The 18,646-nt window shown below is 45.7% G+C and overlaps 3 protein-coding genes across 3 annotated transcripts; 2 read left to right on the forward strand and 1 right to left on the reverse strand.

Annotated features, from left to right (window-relative positions):
• Positions 1–1,134: 1,134 nt before the first annotated feature.
• Positions 1,135–3,920, reverse strand: LOC113201599 (heat shock 70 kDa protein 1). The gene has a single exon (XM_026415397.2). It carries the CDS (start codon positions 3,750–3,752, stop codon positions 1,827–1,829), a length of 1,926 nt encoding a protein of 641 aa, XP_026271182.2. The 5' UTR covers positions 3,753–3,920; the 3' UTR covers positions 1,135–1,826.
• A 1,409-nt stretch (positions 3,921–5,329) lies between these two features.
• LOC113201563 (heat shock 70 kDa protein 1-like) lies at positions 5,330–10,762 on the forward strand. Its single transcript, XM_026415331.2, has 2 exons — positions 5,330–5,399; positions 8,824–10,762. Exon 2 carries the CDS (start codon positions 8,837–8,839, stop codon positions 10,760–10,762), a length of 1,926 nt encoding a protein of 641 aa, XP_026271116.1. The 5' UTR covers positions 5,330–5,399; positions 8,824–8,836.
• Positions 10,763–12,064: 1,302 nt separating this feature from the next.
• On the forward strand, positions 12,065–17,760 carry Lsm2 (LSM2 homolog, U6 small nuclear RNA and mRNA degradation associated). Its single transcript, XM_026415401.2, has 5 exons — positions 12,065–12,295; positions 12,882–12,949; positions 16,980–17,010; positions 17,121–17,180; positions 17,278–17,760. Exons 1-5 carry the CDS (start codon positions 12,293–12,295, stop codon positions 17,401–17,403), a joined length of 288 nt encoding a protein of 95 aa, XP_026271186.1. The 5' UTR covers positions 12,065–12,292; the 3' UTR covers positions 17,404–17,760.
• Positions 17,761–18,646: the final 886 nt, after the last annotated feature.

The raw sequence follows: 18,646 nt of genomic DNA on the forward strand, positions 1-18,646 counted from the left end.
ACATTTATATAATATATATTATATAATTTTTTGTAGGTGGACGCAATATCTTTATTTCATTTTTATGTGGTGCTGAGGATCAAACCCAGTGCCTCACATGTGCTAGGTGAGCACTCTACCACTAAGCCACAACCCAAGCCCCACCCCACATTTTTCTAAATTAATAAGTACTAACAGTTTATCATCATTCCTATTGTATAGTTGGCATAATTGTTTAGGAGTATACAGAGTAAAGATAAAAGGAGTAACTGACTGTAAAACTAGGGTAGTGCCAGGCTTGGTGGTGCACTCCTATAATCCTAGCAGCTCAGAGGCAGAGACAGGGGGATTGTGAGTTCAAAGCCAGCCTCAGCAATTTAGCAAAGATCTAAGCAACTCAGTGAGACCCTGTCTCTAAATGAAATACAAAAAAGGGTTGGGGATGTGGCTCAGTAGTGGAGTGCCCCCAAAATTTAATTCCCAGTACAAAAAAAAAAAAAAAAAACCAAAAAACCTAAGATAGAAATAGAAGCTCAAACTAGACATGCATAAACAAAATCTGGTGGTGGACTTGCAATGGTATGGCAAAAACTTTTGAATTAGAAACCAGGTTGAACATCTTTGCTGAACCAATGATTTTTTTTCCCTTCCATTTAAGCAACTATAGTTGTTAGTAACTTATTAGTCTCCCCACAGGTCCACCTGTGAATGTCAGCAATACCTAAGGAAGTGTGGTAAAGTGAGAATAAAGTAACACACAAAAGGCCCCAGGTCCCAGTGTAGTGTCTGCACTACATTACAGCACTCAAATGTTGAGGTCTTTCTGCTACTGAGGCATATGTTCTCAGGTGACATCTCCCTAATGTGTTATCTGGGGTAGTTAAATGACAACTATTTTGGCATCCATTCAAAAATAACTTTAGACCAAAGCATCAAAAATCCCACTTTAAAAGATGACAGCCAGGGATGAGGGTAGTTAAGGCACTTGAGCATTTAATTCAGGAGCCAGAGCTTGTACCCTCACCTGCTGTCAATTCTTAACGTTTGCAGACCACATACCCCGATTTCTGTTGCCATAATTATAGAACTGTAAGAAAACAACATATGCATATACCTTCTGACCTCAAAAAATAAGAAAAGGAAGACAGACACCAGTAAAATTATGTGTTTATTTATTTTTAAGTAACCAATAAAAAATTGGTTTGAGTTCAGTATGAGTACATAAAAAAGAAAATGGACAAAGTGACAGTATAAATTCATCTCTATATTTAAAAAGCAGAGAAACATCAAGTTCAACAAAATATATAGTTTGCAAACAATAAAAGATACAAGAAAAAGTAAAGTCTTGATGCTCAACCATCTACAAACATGGCCTATGGAAGGAAGGGTCTTTAACCTTCCTCCTGAATGGAGGAGCCAGACAGAAACCCCTTGGGGACAAGAGGCCCAAAGACAACAATTCCAGGGCCAGCCAAAACCTGGCAGTTCTACTGACGATTTCAATTTTTCATCATTTGAAAAATAAAATGAGCCTTTGTCTTCTTGCAAACACAAATCAACACTCTTATCCGATGTATGATTGTTTATGTTAGAAAACAAGGAGAAGAGGAAAGACATCCTCACAGAGCTAACTTACATTAAACCTAAAGAACACATGGCTTACACCACAAAAATATAATGACATTCAGCTATAGTTACCATCCAGATACAACAGTCACTTTAGAAAAAAGTCAGCAGCAGAAAACTGAAGTTGGATAATAACAGAGGGCAAACAGCAAAGCCCTGGAGTCCCAACAGTGGGTCTCAACGACAGGAAAAACATGGAGGGAGGGAAGAAGGAAAGACCTCTAATCCACCTCCTCGATGGTGGGGCCCGATCCAGAGCCCCCTTTGGGGGCCTGAGCTCCAAAGCCTCCAGCCCCGGGACCACCCGCACCCTGGTACAGTCCACTGATGATGGGGTTACACACCTGCTCCAGCTCCTTCCTCTTGTGCTCAAATTCATCCTTCTCGGCCAGGGTGTTGGCGTCCAGCCAGGAAAGGACCTCTTGGCACTTGTCCAGCACCTTCTTCTTGTCGGCCTCGCTGATCTTGCCCTTGAGCCCCTCGTCCTCCACAGCGCTCTTCATGTTGAAGGCATAGGACTCCAGGGCGTTCTTGGCAGACACCCTCTCGCGCTGCACCTCGTCCTCGGCCTTGTACTTCTCTGCCTCCTGCACCATGCGCTCGATCTCCTCCTTGCTCAGGCGGCCCTTGTCATTGGTGATGGTGATCTTGTTGGCCTTGCCCGTGCTCTTGTCGGTAGCAGTGACGTTCAGGATGCCGTTGGCGTCGATGTCAAAGGTCACCTCGATCTGGGGCACGCCCCTGGGGGCAGGGGGGATGCCGCTCAGCTCGAAGCGCCCCAGCAGGTTGTTGTCTCGCGTCATGGCCCGCTCGCCCTCGTACACCTGGATCAACACCCCGGGCTGGTTGTCCGAGTACGTGGTGAAGATCTGCGTCTGCTTGGTGGGGATGGTGGAGTTGCGCTTGATCAGGGCGGTCATCACGCCCCCGGCCGTCTCCAGCCCCAGCGACAGGGGCGCCACGTCCAGCAGCAGCAGGTCCTGCACGTTCTCTGACTTGTCCCCCATCAGGATGGCGGCCTGCACCGCCGCCCCATAGGCCACCGCCTCATCAGGGTTGATGCTCTTATTGAGGTCGCGGCCGTTGAAGAAGTCCTGCAGCAGCTTCTGCACCTTGGGGATGCGGGTGGAGCCGCCCACCAGCACCAGGTCGTGGATCTGCGCCTTGTCCAGCTTGGCGTCGCGCAGGGCCTTCTCCACCGGCTCCAGGGTGCCACGGAACAGGTCGGAGCACAGCTCCTCGAACCTCGCCCTGGTGATGGACGTGTAGAAGTCGATGCCCTCGAACAGGGAGTCGATCTCCAGGCTGGCCTGCGTGCTGGACGACAGGGTCCTCTTGGCCCTCTCACAGGCGGTGCGCAGCCGCCTCACAGCTCGCTTGTTCTGGCTGATGTCCTTCTTGTGTTTCCTCTTGAACTCCTCCACGAAGTGGTTCACCAGCCGGTTGTCGAAGTCCTCCCCGCCCAGGTGCGTGTCGCCAGCAGTGGCCTTCACCTCGAAGATGCCATCGTCGATCGTCAGGATGGACACGTCGAAGGTGCCCCCGCCCAGGTCAAAGATGAGCACGTTGCGCTCCCCTTTGCCCGTGCGGTCCAGGCCATAGGCGATGGCGGCCGCCGTGGGCTCGTTGATGATCCTCAGCACGTTGAGCCCGGCGATCACGCCCGCGTCCTTGGTGGCCTGGCGCTGCGAGTCGTTGAAGTAGGCCGGCACGGTGATCACCGCGTTGGTCACAGGGTAGCCCAGGTACGCCTCGGCGATCTCCTTCATCTTGGTCAGCACCATGGAAGAGATCTCCTCCGGGTAGAACGCTTTGCTCTCGCCCTTGTAGCTCACCTGCACCTTGGGCTTGTCACCGTCGTTGATCACCTGGAAGGGCCAGTGCTTCATGTCCGACTGCACCACCGGGTCGCCGAACTTGCGGCCGATCAGCCGCTTCGCGTCGAACACCGTGTTCTGCGGGTTCAGCGCCACCTGGTTCTTGGCCGCATCGCCGATGAGCCGCTCGGTGTCCGTGAAGGCCACGTAGCTGGGGGTGGTGCGGTTGCCCTGGTCGTTGGCGATGATCTCCACCTTGCCGTGCTGGAACACCCCCACGCAAGAGTAGGTGGTGCCCAGGTCGATGCCGATCGCCGTGGCTTTGGCCATGTCGGTGCCCCGCTCTCTGGGATCTAAGCTGAGCTTCTGGCTGCAATGGGGGGACGCGACCCGCGAAGAAAAGCTCGGTCCTGGTTGAAAGTCGAAAGCCGACCGCTCGGGTGTGCGCTCACGGAAAGCTGAAAAGCCGCCTGTGCCAGCTGCTGCTGAGGCTCGCCGTTCCTCAGCCAGCCGCCCGCTGGGGCTTTATATGTTGCCATGGAGCCCCGCCTGCTCCCTCCTGGGCCAATCGCTGTGCCAGATGAGGCTGTCGGGACCGGAATGTTCCAGGGGTTTCTCCTGGCGTTCTGCCCCTGTCCTCCCAGGACCAATCAGAGGCGAGGGTGCCGCCCCTCCCCAGAACTCTCCAGACGCTTCTGGGGTTCACTGGAGGGGATCGGGAGCCCGGAGGGGAGGGCGAGTGCGGAGGGAGGAGGGAGGTTGTTGTCGCCTCCGTTTCCATGGCTTTGCTGGCGGCCAGCCCCTTAGAGTGAAATGACCGCAAGGGCCAGCTTTAGGCTTGGGTTGTAGGGCGGTGAGTGGATGGTGGGAATCAGACAAGTTCTGGGTGTTTAAGGAAGGAATAAAGCCCGTCAGCGGGACACAGAAATTCGCAGAGGTTTAAGGGGTGGGGAGGGGTAATGGTGGACCGAAAGGACTGATTGGGCCAGATCGCCTGTGCTGCCTGAGGAATGTTTGTCCTCCTGGGTGCTTGTTCCCATCTTGGGTTTAAAATGGGAAGGAAATGCTGTAATAGAGCTTTCACCTTTAAAAAATAAAAACATTTATTTTTTAGTTATAGGTGGACACAATATCTGTCTTATTTTATGTGGTGTTGAGGTTCCAACCCGGTACCTCACGCATGGTAGGCGAGCCTTCTACCTCTGAGCCACAACCTCAACCCCCCCCCCCAGCTTTTACTTTTTACATATTTTTTTAACTACATGAATGAAATAGCCTCGAGTTGGGCGGGAAGCTTTAGGTTTTGAAAAGAAAAGCAATTGTGTAAACAAGCAGTGTTAGAATTAAGGTCCCCATCAGTTGGATCAGCTGTGCCTTCGTATTGCCCGCAGCTGCCCTCCTTCGAGGGGGAAGATCAGCTTTAGGCTTGTCGTTGTAGAACTGTTGACTAATTGTATGGACTTCTTAGCTGTCGCAATCTGAAGAGTTTAGGCGGTGGAGATGAGTTGTTGGTGGGGACTTGTATGTTGACACAGCCAGGTTTGGAGGGCGTGTCTGATGACGCTGCCCTTTCCAGTAGCGTTACAATGGCGATGCTGCCTCTGACCTCATGGGCTAGTTTAGGAATCTGGGTAACTGCACCGAGCTGGCTCAAAGTTACAGGGCAGGGCGGGGTGGGGGGTGGGGGGACGCCGGCTGATCAAGTTGCATATTAAGGGAGCTCCCACTTGGAGGGACTCCACATCCGGACATTTCCAAACTGGAGCGTAGGCGGCGAGACAGCAGGTGATCCTGGAGGGCTCTGGTTGGAAAGTGGTAGGGATGTGTAAGGCCAGTGGATCCTTGTTTGACAAAAGTGTTGGAAAGTCTCTCAGTTGGTTTAAGTAAGACTGAGGCGTGGGGGCGTTGTCAGACAAGGGAAAGAGGATTTCTTCAGGAACGCTAGAGTAACGGATCGGCGAGAGCTGGTAGAAAAAGGTTTGGATGTACTCTAGAAGAGTGGGGCGGGGTGGAGGGTGGCAGAGATGGAAGTAAGACTCTAAGCCCTTTCTGGTTATGCTATTGGCTCCAGAAAACAGGGGTTATATTTCGAGAGAAGGATAAAGAAACTGCCTGGATCTCCCTCGCTACTCTGAGAAATCTTATAAAGGCTTTATTGGGTTCCAAGCAGCCACTTCAGGGTGTCCCAAGTCACTCTCCATGAATTTCTAATAGAGCAAGGAAAGTAGTAAATTCCAAGAATGGTGGTTAATGTGCTGAGTCCAGCACATTAATTAATAGGAGAACAGGAGACAGGTGTGATCCCAATAAAATGATCTCAGACACAGGAAAAAGACAATTGAATCAGATCCTGTGAAAAACAGAATATACACCCACTTCCCTCTCAGCTCTTTTGAGTAGCTTCTCAACTACTTTTTTCCTACCATGTCCAATAAGCTCTTTTATCTTGAAAACAAGACATCAATATATTGGTATACCTACTTTCATAACAGTGTTATTCACAATAATTGAAAGGTGTAAGCAATGCAAGTATCCATGTATGTAGCAACGCATGGGTAAATAAAAGATGGTATATACACCTAATAGATATTATTCAGCCTTAGAAAAGAAGGAAATTTTGAAATGTAGCACATAACAGATGAAGATGACCTGCAAAATTAAACAAGCCAAAGGATAAATGCTGTATAATTCAACTTAGGAAGTATTAAAAGTAGTCAAAATTCAGACAGAAGAATAGGGATTGTTAGAAGGGGGTGGGGTGGGGTCTGGTGTGGAAAGGAAGCTGTTTAATGAGTGTAGAGTTTCAGTTTTGCAAGATTATAGAGTTCTGAAGATTGGTTGGACACCACTTCGATTACACTTACTAGTGAACACATGCCTGTAACCCCAGTGGCTGGGCTCTGGAGGCTAAGCAGGACCAAAGCCAGCCTCAGCAAAGGTGAGGCACTAAGTAACTCAGTGAGAACCCTGTTTCTAAATAAAATACAAAATAGGGCTGGGGATGTGGTTCAGTGGTTGTATGCCCTTGAATTCAATCCCTCAGTACCAAAAAAAAAAAAAAAAAAAAAAAACAACCTTACTAGTGAACGCTACCCTTAAAAATTGTGAAGATGAGCCAGGCACAGTGGTACACATCTGTAATCCCAGCAGATAGGGAGGCTGAGGAAGGAGGATCTCGAGTTCAAAGCCAGCCTCAGCAACTTAGCAATGCCCTAAGCAGCTCAGCAAAACCCTGTCTCTAAATAAAATATAAAAAAAAAAGGCTGGGAATGTGGCTCAGTGGTTAAGTGCCCCAGGTTCAATCCCTGGTATCAGGAAAAAAAAAAAAAAGATGCTATGTTTTATGTATATTTTACCCCCCAAATTAAAAAATACACCACTCTGCCTCAGAAACTTCCACCTCCACACTCTCTCACCACTATCACCACTGCCACCTGCTTTTGTGTCCTCTGCCACTTTTGCACAACCTGGGCCCCCATTTGGAGAATAAATCATATACCCATGGTTGAGGGAAGTAGGGCAGACCCCTTTCCAGCCTTCAGCAACAGTGAGGGCCACCTTCAGGTATGGGGGTTACATGAACCAGCCTGGCCTCACTGCCTACTGGTGACCCAGTAGGGTTTCATGGCTGTCCTCATGTAGCAGCCCAAGAACTGGGATCATCATCTTCTTTTTTTCTTTTCTTTTTTTTGGTACTGGGGATTGAACTTAGGGGTATTCCACCACCGAGCTACATCCGCAGCCCTGGTTTGCATTTTATTTAGAGACAGGGTCTCACTGGGTTGAGGTTGCTGAGGCTGGCTTTGAACTTTCAATCTGATTTGAACTCCTGCCTCAGCCTCCCGAGCCACTGGGATTACAGGCGTGTGCCACAATGCCCAGCCCTCCAAGAACCAGGGTCTTATGGACAGCTTCCCCAGAATTACCTGATAGGACTCTAAATTATCTTAACAAAAACCTGAGGCTTAGGGCTGGGGTTGTGGCTCAGAGGTAGAGTGCTTGCCTAGCTTGTGTGAGGCACTGAGTTTGATTCTCCGCACCAATATATTGTGTCCATCTACAACTAAAAATACTTAAAAAAAAAACTGAAGCATAAAGTGTATAATTTAGTGTCAACACAACTGGATAGGCAGGACTGGAATCCTACAATGAACCAGTTTTGAAATTGCCTGAAGCAGAATGTGGTTCATTTAGGGATGTTAGAAGCAAGAATTGAGAAGACTGTTTCTCAGGTGATGGATCCAAAATTAAACTGTATCTTCAGGCCACAGATAGAAGGAACAATTCATGGGTTCCCCATGGTTCAGAAAAAGAAGCTGTGCCAGCATCCCATTCAGAACCTGAAAGCAAGGACCATGGCAGGATGATTCCTAAGAATATGCCTGACACCTTTTGAAAGCTACATTTAATTGATGATGATAAAATGGATTCCTGTTAACATAGGATATAGCTTCAAAATGAATATAGGCCAAGATCATCACTGATTTCAAGATTGCAACTTTGTCTGATGCACCGTGTTCAGATTGAATAGGGAGCAAATTTGGCAGTAGGAAGGTGGTTAACTGTGCATGTCCCCTGTGTTGTTTTGCCAGTTGACTAGTTTTTTATTGTTGTTTTGTTTTGGTACTGGGGATTAAACCTATAGACATTTAACTACTGAGTCATATCCCTAGTCCTTTTTATTTTATATTTTTGGGTACCAGGGATTGAACTCAGGTACACTCAGCCACTGAGCCACATCTCCAGCCCTATTTTATATTTTAGTTAGAGACAGGGTCTCACTGAATTACTTAGTGCCTTGTTTTTGCTTTGAACTCTTGATCTTCCTGCCTCAGCCTCCAGAGCTGAGCTGTGGGGATTACAGGCATGCACCACAACACCCGACTCCTTTTTATTTTTTTGAGACAGGGTCTCACGAAATTACTGAAGCTGGTCTTGAACTTGTAGTCCTCCTGTCTCAGCTGGACTAGAGATGTGTGCCACCATGCCCAGCAGTTTCTAATTGGTTTTTCTTTCTTTTTTAAAAATATTTTTTCTTAATTGTAGATGGACATAATTTATTTATTTATTTATTTATTTATTTATATGGTACCAGGGATTGAACCCAGTGCCTCACACATGCTAGGGGAAAGCACTCTACCACTGAGCCACAAACCTGGCCCTTTAGTTGGTTTTCTTTCCCCTGTAAGAAGTGACAAAACATGAAACCCTAGAAATGTGTGTTATGAAGAAAAACATTTTGCAGGCTGTGTCCAGGGCTTCTACCTGTATTTCAAGGGCTCATGAGTCTTGGCTAGGTTTATTTTCATAGTTGTGTTCTTTTAGAAAACTGAATGATCATTTGTTACTCTAAATAAATAAATAGAACTCTGCCAAAACAGTATCTCATTCTCTTCCACAGGCCTCGGAAACCCATGGCTGCTGCTAAGGGAACAGCCATAGGCATCGACTTGGGTACCACCTATTCTTGTGTAGGGGTGTTCCAGCATGGCAAGGTGGAGATCATTGCCAATGACCAGGGCAACCGCACCACCCCCAGCTATGTGGCCTTCACTGATACAGAACGGCTTATTGGGGATGCAGCCAAAAACCAGGTAGCCATGAATCCTCAGAACACTGTCTTTGATGCCAAACGTCTGATTGGCAGGAAATTTAATGATCCTGTTGTGCAGTCAGATATGAAACTTTGGCCTTTTCAAGTGATCAATGAAGGAGGCAAGCCCAAGGTGCTGGTGTCCTATAAAGGAGAGAAAAAAGCTTTCTACCCTGAAGAAATTTCTTCAATGGTATTGACTAAGATGAAGGAAACTGCAGAGGCTTTTTTAGGCCACCTGATCACCAATGCTGTGATCACTGTACCGGCCTATTTCAATGACTCTCAACGCCAGGCCACCAAGGATGCAGGTGTGATTGCAGGACTCAATGTGCTAAGAATCATCAATGAACCCACAGCTGCTGCCATTGCGTATGGCTTAGATAAGGCAGGTCAGGGAGAGCGACATGTACTCATCTTTGATTTGGGTGGAGGCACATTTGATGTGTCCATCCTGACCATAGATGATGGAATTTTTGAAGTAAAGGCTACAGCTGGGGACACCCACCTAGGTGGAGAGGACTTCGACAACAGGCTTGTGAACCACTTTGTAGAGGAGTTCAAAAGGAAACACAAGAAAGACATCAGCCAGAACAAGCGAGCCGTGAGGCGTTTGCGTACCGCCTGCGAGCGAGCCAAGAGGACCCTATCATCCAGCACCCAAGCCAATCTGGAAATTGATTCACTTTATGAAGGCATTGACTTCTACACATCTATCACCAGAGCCCGGTTTGAAGAGCTGTGTGCAGACCTGTTTAGGGGTACCCTGGAACCTGTGGAAAAAGCTCTTCGAGATGCCAAGATGGATAAGGCTAAAATCCATGACATTGTTTTAGTAGGGGGCTCCACTCGAATCCCTAAGGTGCAGAAACTGCTTCAGGACTATTTTAATGGACGTGATCTCAACAAGAGCATCAATCCTGATGAGGCAGTAGCCTATGGGGCTGCAGTACAGGCAGCCATTTTGATGGGTGACAAATCTGAAAAGGTACAGGATCTGCTTTTGTTGGATGTGGCCCCTCTGTCTCTAGGGTTAGAGACAGCTGGGGGTGTGATGACTGTGCTGATTAAGCGTAATTCCACCATCCCCACTAAGCAGACACAGATCTTCACCACATATTCAGATAACCAACCTGGGGTGCTGATCCAGGTATATGAGGGTGAACGGGCTATGACCCGTGACAACAACCTACTGGGGCGCTTTGACCTGACTGGAATACCTCCTGCACCCAGGGGAGTTCCTCAGATTGAGGTGACCTTTGACATTGATGCCAATGGAATTCTTAATGTCACAGCCATGGACAAGAGCACGGGCAAGGCCAATAAGATCACCATCACCAATGACAAGGGCCGCCTGAGCAAGGAGGAGATCGAGCGCATGGTTTTGGATGCAGAGAAATATAAAGCTGAAGATGAGATGCAGAGGGAGAAAATTGCTGCCAAAAATGCTCTAGAATCCTATGCTTTTAACATGAAGAGTGCTGTGAGTGATGAAGGTTTGAAGGACAAGATTAGTGAATCTGATAAAAAGAAAATTTTGAGTAAATGCAATGAAGTCCTTTCCTGGTTGGAGGCCAATCAACTCGCTGAGAAAGATGAGTATGATCATAAGAGAAAGGAATTGGAGCAGGTGTGTAACCCCATCATCACAAAGCTCTACCAGGGAGGATGCACTGGGCCTACCTGTGGAACAGGATATACACCTGGAAGGCCTGCCACTGGCCCTACCATTGAAGAAGTAGATTAATCTTTTCTGGAACGGGAGGGCTCTAGGGTGCCTATAGGTGAATTTTATTCTCTTCATTTTCAAACACCAATTATGATTCTTGACTGGAACTGAACCTAAGTTAACATTACTTTGGGATTCTAATGGAGGCGTCTCATTCATCATCTTTTCATACTCCGTCTTGTCTGTAACTCTGAAATGGACTATTAGGAAAACTTGGCCCCTCTTTGAACCATTTGATGGATTTGATTATCTGTTATTTATTTCCAGCCACCCCAGCTTTCTCCTTCCTGTGTGGATGATTGTCAGTAAATTTGTTCCTAAAGGAAATTACTTCTGGTATCTTTAGGCTATGAGTGTAACTTGAAAAGTAAAGAACAGGAGAGTTCATAGAGAACATATGTTCTCTGATTGTGAGCTCACTGTGAACGATTAAACTGGTAAGGGCAAAGTATTTGGATTTTCATGAGCTCATTGTTTCAAACAAAAAATATTTTTCAATCCTCAGGTACCTTTAGCCTAAATGGAGCAGTTGTTTACTATGGTTACTTCTCATAACCAGTTACATGCAGGTTTAGGATTCAGCTGGGGGTGAGGGTGCAAACCCTGTTTGATGTCCCCATTCATTATAGGTGGGGTCCAGGAGATCCAGTATTTGTGGCTGGGCTCAACTCACAGAATCCATTATGTCCTTTACATGCAGAAACGATTTCAACAAACTCCTGACAAATTTACATTTATGCAAGATGAGAAATGGAAAATTTATAGTCTTATTCCATGAAAAAATATTATCAGCTATCATATTACATATTTAATTGCATTTGTGTCTGGAAGTGAAACATTACAGTGGGTTATTGCCACCCTGGAGCCACAGTCTGTTTAATTCTAATCCTTTATAGAACAGCCCTTGGCAAAAGTATGTAAATATGGAGACTGAGGCTAGGGGTGTAAGCCAGTGTGGAGCACAAGCTTAGCACACCTATGGCCCTGGATTCAATCCCCAGCACCTAAAACAAACAAAAAGAACAAAAGAATAAAAACCAGTAACTAAGGCTAGGAGAAATCTATTTACTGGGAACTTTTTTTGATAAAAAGACTCCCCTGATCTTAGGGGAATCATTTTAAATTTCACTTAGCACAAAGCGATGAATTTTTTAAAACATCCTAACAAACATCCTGTTTCCCGCAAAAGTGACAGAAAAAAAAAACCTTGGAAGACAGCAGCCAAACATTCCTAACCCCCGGTGGCCGCTTTGCCTGCGCCTGCGCAGTAGGTGCTGACTCGCCCTGGAAGGAAGTCGGAAGACAGGAAGCCCCGCCTCTTTCCTGCCTTCCAGTCCTCCTGGGCTGTACCTTACCCTCTCCCCTCCGAGCCACGAGAGCCCTGCGCTCTCTTGGTCTACTCCAAGCTTTCGCAGCGCTTCCCTTGCGCCTGCGTGAATCCGCCCCGCCCCACGCGCGGACTCGCGCTCTGGTTCTGGCCCGGCCTCCGGCCCGCGGCATCCGGCCCTTTCCTTCTCAGTACGGCCGGCAGCGCGCGGCGCCAGCACCATGGTGGGTACCGTGACGTCACAAGGGAGCGCCTGCGGGGGGCGCGGGTGTTTAGGACAGTTGGGCGCGGGATGGGACTTTAGTATTTGCCCCTCTGGGCTGGAATTAGGCCCTGGAGCTTTTCCCTCCATCCTTAGTTCGTGCGCCTCAAGTTCTCGGAGGAGACTACTGGGAGCAAATGGGTTTTTTTCCTATGAGAGAAAAATCCCAACGAATCCCAGCGAAAGTTGGCGGGGACAACCTCAAGGAGCACTTTCCCGCCGGAGATAAAACTTCGGGACCGTGCCAGTGGTATACCTTTTGCAGTTTACCGAAAGGAGTGGGTAGGGACCTCGGAACAGGCTGAGCGGGCCCGAGAACCGAAGGATTCAGAGCAGTGTGTCTGGGGCTTTAGATAAGGGACTCATTGAGGTGTGTAGAATTATTTGGGATCCAGCCTCTCACCCCTTTCAACCGAGTATTTGAATTTTTGAAAACTGCCAAAGATGCAATGGGGCCACTAATATCAGTATTTGAAAATACTGGCAGGGCACACTCCTCCCTATCATGTCCCTTCCAATGTGATGGTTTTGCCCCTCTTGCCCGATAGCTCTTCTACTCCTTTTTCAAGTCCCTTGTGGGCAAGGATGTGGTCGTGGAACTCAAGAATGATCTGAGGTAGGTACCTGTTTCAACGAATCTGTGGAAGGTGGGTGTGCTTCGGGTGTGGAACATACATGAAAATATGAGGGCTGGGCAAGATGGGAGAGATGTCGAAGAAATGAATGACTTGTGTCTTAAGCTTAAAGACTAGCTGGGGAAACCGTGGGCGCATGCCTGTAATCCCAGCAGCTCAGGAGGCTGAGGCAGGAGGATCGCTAGTTCAAAGCCAACCTCACAAACAGGAGGCGCTAGGCAACTCAGTGAAATCCTGTCTCTAACCAAAATACAAAATACGGCTGAGGATGTGGCTCAGTGTTGAGTGCCCTTGAGTTCAATCCATGAGACCAAAAAAAAAAAAAAAAAAAAGCTGGGGAGTTGTATGATGTATTGGAAAATATAAAGAAATATCTAGTTCTTATTAAGATGTGAAACAGGGTTGGGGCTGTAGCCCAGTGACAGAGCCCTTCCCTAGCATGTGTGAGGTACTGGGTTCAATCCTTAGCACCACATAAAAATAAACCAATTAAACAAAGACATTCTGTCCATTTGCAACTACCAAAACAAATAAATATATAAAAAGTGTGAGACAGGTCAGAGAATGGAGGTCTCTGAGGTCTCTACATTTTTTCCCAAAAGCAACAGGCCTTTTTTTTTTTTTCCTTATTATTAACTTAAATACTCATTTGTTTCAACTTCCAGAAATCTGAGAATCAGTTACATAAATAATGTATAAATATGTCTTGACAACTTAATAAGACCCAGTCTCTAAAATAAAGGGCTGAGGATGTAGCTCAGTGGAAAGCTCTTGACTAGCACTTGTGGGATCCTGGGTTCAATACCCCAGTAACACAAAGAAAGGGGAACAAAGGGAGTTAGTTAAATTGTGGTATTTCCATATCATATACCTTAAGAATGAGATGAGAAGGCCAGACACAATTAAGGTTGAGGCAGGAGGATTGCAAGTTCAAAGCCAGCCTCAGCAATTTATCGAGGCCCTGTCTCAAAATATTAAAAGGGCTGGGGATGTGACTCAGAGGTTAAGTGTCCCTGGGTTTAATCCCTGGTAACCAAAAATAAATAAATAAATAAATAAAAAGAAGAATGAAATTATAAGGAAAGCACTTGCATGTGGCATGATCACCCTTATGTTAAAGAAAGTATAATTGATAATCAGAGATCAACACAGTTCCTTTTGTCTATATACTGCTTTTGCATCCCCTACCCTCTTCTATTATTATCTCCTGATGATCTTTCAGGACTTGGATTAAATACTGTGTCTTTGGAAAGATTTTTCCTGGTTATTCTAGTCACATTAGAACCCTGTAGCACAGAGTATTTTCTTAGTGGATGTGACTCAAATTTTGATTTCATAGAAGTATGTTTTCTGTTTATAGCCTGTTCTTACAGGGCCAGGACCATGTTTAAGCTCACCCCTGTGTACCTAATGCCTAGCTTATGCCTGGTATACAAGTGCTTAAAGAAAAATAGCTAAAATTTGAAGACCTCCTGTCCACTAAGGACTGCTCTGAATACTTGACGTTCATTAATTCATTTAATCTCACAACACCCCTGTGCATACACCATTGTTGCTGTTTTACACATAAAGAAACAAGTTTAGATATGCTAAGAAACTTTGAAGTACACAAAACTAGTGAGTGACACAACCAATACCAAAATCCAATTATATCTATTTTTTCTCCCTTATTGTGGATTAAACCCAAGGCCTTCCTTGTGCATGCTAAGCAAATGCTCTACTACTGAGCTCCATCCCTGGCACTTTTTTTGATTGGAAAACTGGGGATTGAACCCAAGGTTTCATTACCACTGCACCCTCAGCCCTTTTCTTTTGTAGTATTTTTAAAATTTTGAGACAGGGTCTCTTTGAGTGGCTGAGACTGCCTTGAACTTGGGATCCTCTTCCCTCTGGCCTCTCAGGTCATTGGGATTATAGGTGAGTGCCATTGAGTTTGGCTGCAACACTTTATTTATTTATTTTTGGTGCTGGATATTGAACCCAGGGCCTTATGCATGTGAGGAGGTACTCTACCAACTGAGCTATATCCCCAGCCCTGAAACAAATTATTTTGAGAGCTGGGAATATAACTTGGTAGTAGAGCCCTTGCCTTGCTTGATTCAATCCTCAACATCATGAAAAAAAAATTTTTTTTTTCCAGTTTTGAGATGGGGTCTTGCTAAGTTACCATGGCTAGACATGGATTTGTGATTCTCCTGCCTCAGCCTCTCAGGTAGCCTGGATGCAGGCAAGCACCACCATACCTGGCTAAAAATCTGCCATGTTTTAAAGTCACTTTGCTTAAGTTTTTATTTTTTAATACCAGAAAAATTAGGAAGGACAATTAAAGAGCAGTTATTCTTAGAAAAATTATGGACAACCTGTAGCTTACCATATGCACTTTCAACTACTTCATCCTGTGTTTTCTCTTTTGTTTCAGGCTCATGAAACCTTTAAATACACATGAGTGTTTCAGAATCACAATTCTAAGACACTTAAAATCTTGTGATGACATGTAGTACAGTTATGGTCAGGGTGGCCAGGTGGAAGGCTGACCTGGATTGAATTGCAAAGTAATAAAACCTTGGTTTGTAGAAGTCAAACTAGAAATGGAATTAAAAAACTGTTCAGGTCAGCATAAAAATAGGGATTCATGGGACGTAAAGAAGTGAGACTAATAAGATTTGAAGTTGTAAGACTTAAATATCGATGAAGTCATTGATAGGTATAAAAGAAGTTGGGAGGTAGGTAATGTGTATGGCACTGCTTTTTTTTTTTTTTTTTTTTTTTGTGGTACTAGGGATTGAACTCAGGGCTTTGCAAATGTTAGGCTCAGTGTTCTCCCACTGAGCTACATCCCCTCCAGCCCAGTACTGATTTTTTAAAAAATATTTTTATAGTCAATGACCTTTATTTTATTTATTTATATGTGGTGCTGAGAATTGAACTCAGTGCCTCACACATGCTAGGCAAGCACTCTGCCATTGAGCTACAACCCCAGCCCTAATATTGATGTTTTGATAACATTCCTCATTAACCTTTCAGGGGGCTTGAGGATTGGAGAAGGAAGAGGTCATGGCTTGTGCCTGCATCATCAATAATAATACCTTTACTACATATGAGGCTCAGATTCCAACACAAAAAATATGGGCTGGGGGTGTGGCTTGGTGAGTGCTTGCCTAACATGCTCAAGGCTGTGTGTTTTATCCCCATCGCTGTGTTGGTTAAAGAAGAGGAAACACCTACAAAGTGTGTGTGGTGTGTTAAATAATTTTTTCCTAAGAATAACTGCTCTTTAATTGCCTTTCTAAAAATGAAAAAAAAAGGCTCTAGGGCAATATATGTTTAAAAACAGCTGGTGGGCTGGGCAGAGTGGTACATACCTGTAATTCCAGCTTTCTCTGATAGGAGGGTTGCAAGTTCCAGGTCAGCCTGGGCAACTTAGTGAGAGCCTGTCTTTTTAAAAGGGCTGAGAATGTATAGTTCGATGGCAAAATGAACTGGGCTCAGTCCCCAGTACTGGCAGGACATACAGGGGGACCCTGGCTGATGGTTCTGGATATCAGACAGACTTGGACTAATGTCTGTTTGTTTGTACTAAACTTGGGCAAGTTACATATCTGAGTCCCTGGATGGTGATAGCTATCTAGGAAAGATAGCTGTAAAGATTATTAAATATAGTTCTATCCCATAATTACTGTTTAATGGTAGCTATTAAGAATGGGTTGGGGGGCTGGGGATATAGCTCAGTTGGTAGAGTGCTTTCCTTGCATGTACAAGTCCATGGGTTCAATCCCCTACCACACACATACAAAGAATGGGTTGGTTTAGGGAAAGAAGATGTGGGGTCTAAAATAAATCATTCTGGCAGCTCTATCTTTACCATACCAGGGCTTAGGAATGCCCTTTTTGTTCTGCCTTTTCTGGCTTAAGGCCTTGACCTTAGTGATGTTGTCATGCTATCTCTGAAATTACCTCTATGTTGACTTCAGTATAAATTAATTTAGTTCTTTCCCTCTTTGTCCTTGACAGCATCTGTGGAACCCTCCATTCTGTGGATCAGGTGAGAAATAGCAAGGAATTTGTTCTTGGGAAGTGAGAGGAAAAACTAAGGGTTGGGTACTTACAACTTGTCTCCTAGGGTTAATAATGATGTTCATCTTCCTTTCTTAGTATCTCAACATCAAACTAACTGACATCAGTGTTACAGACCCTGAGAAATATCCTCACATGGTGAGTTTGGGGTTGGAAAAGAGGAAACACCTCCAAAGCAAAGGTCCTTGGGTGTTTAGAGGCATTTTTAAGGGTGTTTTTACGTGTCTTTGTTTAGTTATCAGTGAAGAACTGCTTCATCCGGGGCTCAGTGGTCCGTTATGTGCAGTTGCCAGCAGACGAAGTGGATACACAGTTGCTACAGGATGCAGCAAGGAAGGAAGCCCTGCAGCAGAAGCAGTGATTGCCACTGTTCCTTTTCCTCTGCCTTTTCTATTGGTTACCCCATAACCTTATGTCTCCCCAATACTTGAGGTGTTTTGTTTTTTTTTTAAGTGATGGCTTTTTTTTTTTTTTTTCTAAAAGGATTTAGACGATGAGAGGAATAATAGCGAAGAGCAGCTATCCTCTGTTGAGAAGGGAAAGATAAATAGGTTGGGGAACTGCAAAGCCTTTCCTGTCCCCAGCACTTGTCTTTCCATTCATTCCCTGGAGATAGTGGGAGAATTTCTTAACTCTCACCAGGGCAGCCTGTGATTCATTTTGGGGATGGAAGAAATCTGTCCCGCATCGGGAATAAAATTTATGATGCAAATTTGAATTCTGGTTCTGTGGTGTGTTTTGGGCAGGAAGCTGGGGGTGGAGGCGCGTCCGGTAGGAAAGATGTTGAATTTATCCAAGCCCTGGTACTCTCCATTCCCCCAGCCAAGAAACCAACACAACTTCTTCAGCCAGACTACACCATGTCTCCTGAACATGCCCTTACCTACATGTTTTCCCTTTTGTTTTTCTCCAAACACAACTGGAGTGCTTGCTGCCCTTCATCTCTGTGTCCCTCCATTAATGTGACACGAAAATGCTTTTGATATTGCCAGATTTATTAATACAGCTATTCATGTGGTCTGATATGTATTGTAAGCACAAATGACAGGCGGGAGGCCAGAAGCAGACCTCAGGGATCAGCAGCCTAGTCAATGGGTAGAACAATGTAGGTGGCTCCTTTCCCTCCTGGGGGTGGGGGGGAATGGTGGTGGGCTAAAGCAAATATCTGGATTTTATAGGCCTCATTTTAGGGTGGGACAGGAGAGTATTTCCTCTGCAGTTCATTGTATGGGGGTCAGCTGATCCATTAGGGTGGTACTGAAGTGTGGCAGCGAATTTCCTGGGGCTAATTGTATTGGTTGGCTGACCAATTAGGGTAGGGCAGTCAGGTGCAAGTTCCTTTTGTGTTCCTACCCTACGGCTGAGGCCTGGGTTTTCAAATGACAAAAGCTTCAATTTTCCTCCCCACAAGGCTGGTGGGGGAATAGCTACAGATGGGGTGAATGTCCTGGGACTTATTTTCCGTATCCTTCAATAGTGGGGAGAGTGGAAATTACTAAATTCCAACACCTCATTCAGCAACTGTACGGTCACTGCGCAAGCTTTAAGGGATCTTTGAGGCCACCTAGCGACCATCGGTGTTAAGCGGCATGTTCCTCCACTGG

This window comes from Urocitellus parryii, chromosome 8 (assembly GCF_045843805.1).
Source record: "Urocitellus parryii isolate mUroPar1 chromosome 8, mUroPar1.hap1, whole genome shotgun sequence".
Classification (NCBI taxonomy): domain Eukaryota; kingdom Metazoa; phylum Chordata; class Mammalia; order Rodentia; family Sciuridae; genus Urocitellus; species Urocitellus parryii.